At 39.9% G+C, this 1,855-nt stretch overlaps 1 protein-coding gene across 4 annotated transcripts in view; it reads right to left on the bottom strand.

The window, feature by feature from the left end:
* LOC110463383 (retinoic acid receptor RXR-like) overlaps window positions 1–848 on the bottom strand; it is an 86,741-nt gene extending 85,893 nt beyond the window's left edge. For all 4 annotated transcript variants that reach the window (XM_021517920.1, XM_021517921.1, XM_021517923.1 and 1 more), the window contains exon 1: window positions 701–848. In XM_021517920.1, the coding sequence (XP_021373595.1) occupies window positions 701–770 (70 nt within the window). In that variant the 5' untranslated portion in view covers window positions 771–848. The remainder of the gene's footprint in view (window positions 1–700) is intronic.
* Between the last annotated feature and the right edge of the window lie 1,007 nt (window positions 849–1,855).

The following is a 1,855-nucleotide window of genomic DNA, read 5'->3' as shown; positions in this document are numbered from 1 at the left end:
CTACAGACAGGATAGCGTACCTCTCCGAGAGGTTACTACAGACAGAATAGCGTACCTCTCCGAGAGGTTACTACAGACAGAATAGCGTACCTCTCCGAGAGGTTACTACAGACAGGATAGCGTACCTCACCGGTAGGTTACTATAGACAGGATAGCGTACCTCACCGGGAGGTATCTATGGACAGTTTGTATAAAATTCATTTGTTCTATATTGGAAGTTTTAGTTTTAGTTTTTTCGACGTCTGTATGTTCTATTACAGACGTTTTTGCGTACTTGACGGAGCGATCTCTGTAGAGAAGTTTGCATTAAAACCATTTGTTAAAATAGGATGTTTTAGCGTTCTTTATACAGCGGTCCAGATAGACAAGTTCGGTTGTAGCGGTACGTTATTCACAAATGTAATAATACTTCCGTACAGATTGTTCACGTTTTATACATGTGACAGTCTCGTAGTAGATCAGACAGCATCCTTTAATATGACATTTTCTGTTTCAGAAAAAAATGCGAAAAAACCGCAGATGAGATGTTTAACATGCCACTTAACTTTGACTAAACTGCAACGACCCGTAGGTAAGTGGGTCAAACTTGAAAGTTAGCGAACCAGAGAATCAAAACACTAACATGACAGCTAGAGAGAAAATAGTATAAATAAAAACAAAATCATTTTAGTTTTAACAAATTAATAAAATAATTCCTTACCTGTTATGGGTGGAATCCATAGGCCGTAAAGGCTACTTTCCGTTTCGATAGGTTTAAAGTTAGCTACCATAGCACTGGTATTTACTATAGGATAGAGGCGGTGAGCGCTGTGTTGTCATACACCGTACTGGATCACATACATAAAACCCACAAATGTAACCGAGAAGTAAGCGGCCCTGTGATTGGCTACAGCCTCAGAATGGGTCATACAGTACATGCACCTTACTTGTTGGGTCACTATTCTTCCTACTGCAGGCGGCTTTACCTCGACCCTTTTACAACGGTCTCATGTTTGTTATTATCATGTGTCGAATAGCAAGAACATAACTAAAGGCTAGGAACATAAAATATGCGAAGTTATACACAGGAAGTGGAATTATAATTTTAAAAATCATTCGGCTATGGAATGAAAGCATATGTCTGCGATGAAGGGAATCGAATTTACTCGGCTAACTTGCAGTACCGAGAGTAAAAAAGCTTAGGGAGTTAACACTGAGCCTCGCACTGACTCACCGCTTCCTATCAACCATCTGCAATACAGAAGGCTCGCTACAGCGAGATGTATTTTGGCAACCGAGATAAAAAAAACAAATCGAAGTATTTGCCTAGAAGGAATGCTGGCAGTTTGTATAATTAGTCTTTGTACGGCGGGTACATCTACAGAGAGTCCCATGCCGGGGCTATATAGATAATTATATAAGTAGACTATATGGGCGTATAAGTATATATAATCTGCACACCTAGCGGTACCGGTTTAATACTTGTTGTAGACACACCAGATTGTCAGTTGAAGTGTGATGATGTGTAGATGTCAGATCCCACTATCAGGTCAGGTGAAATGGCGCGAGTGTGGAGGCCTAATTACATATGATCGATGTTTTTCACACGAACTTACTTACAACCTCGGTAGCCCGAGCTCAGACAGCGCGTGGATTCGAACACCGATCTGGCAGCATTGCTAGGACGTTTAGTTTGGCGACTGCTCATTGCATTCGTTATCAAATTTCTATTAAGTGCACTATAGAAGGTAAACAATTTTTAATTGATTGAAAATATGTGAGCCGATACAGTGAATGACAATCGAATAATCCATTATTGTCGATATTTTGATAGGGACTGATAAGAATATTGATATTCCAACAACTACTTATGCTG

Source organism: Mizuhopecten yessoensis, unplaced genomic scaffold (genome assembly GCF_002113885.1).
Source record: "Mizuhopecten yessoensis strain PY_sf001 unplaced genomic scaffold, ASM211388v2 scaffold10897, whole genome shotgun sequence".
NCBI lineage: Eukaryota > Metazoa > Mollusca > Bivalvia > Pectinida > Pectinidae > Mizuhopecten > Mizuhopecten yessoensis.
The sequence above is the reverse complement of the archived record's forward strand: the minus strand, read 5'-3'. Positions and strand labels throughout refer to the sequence as shown.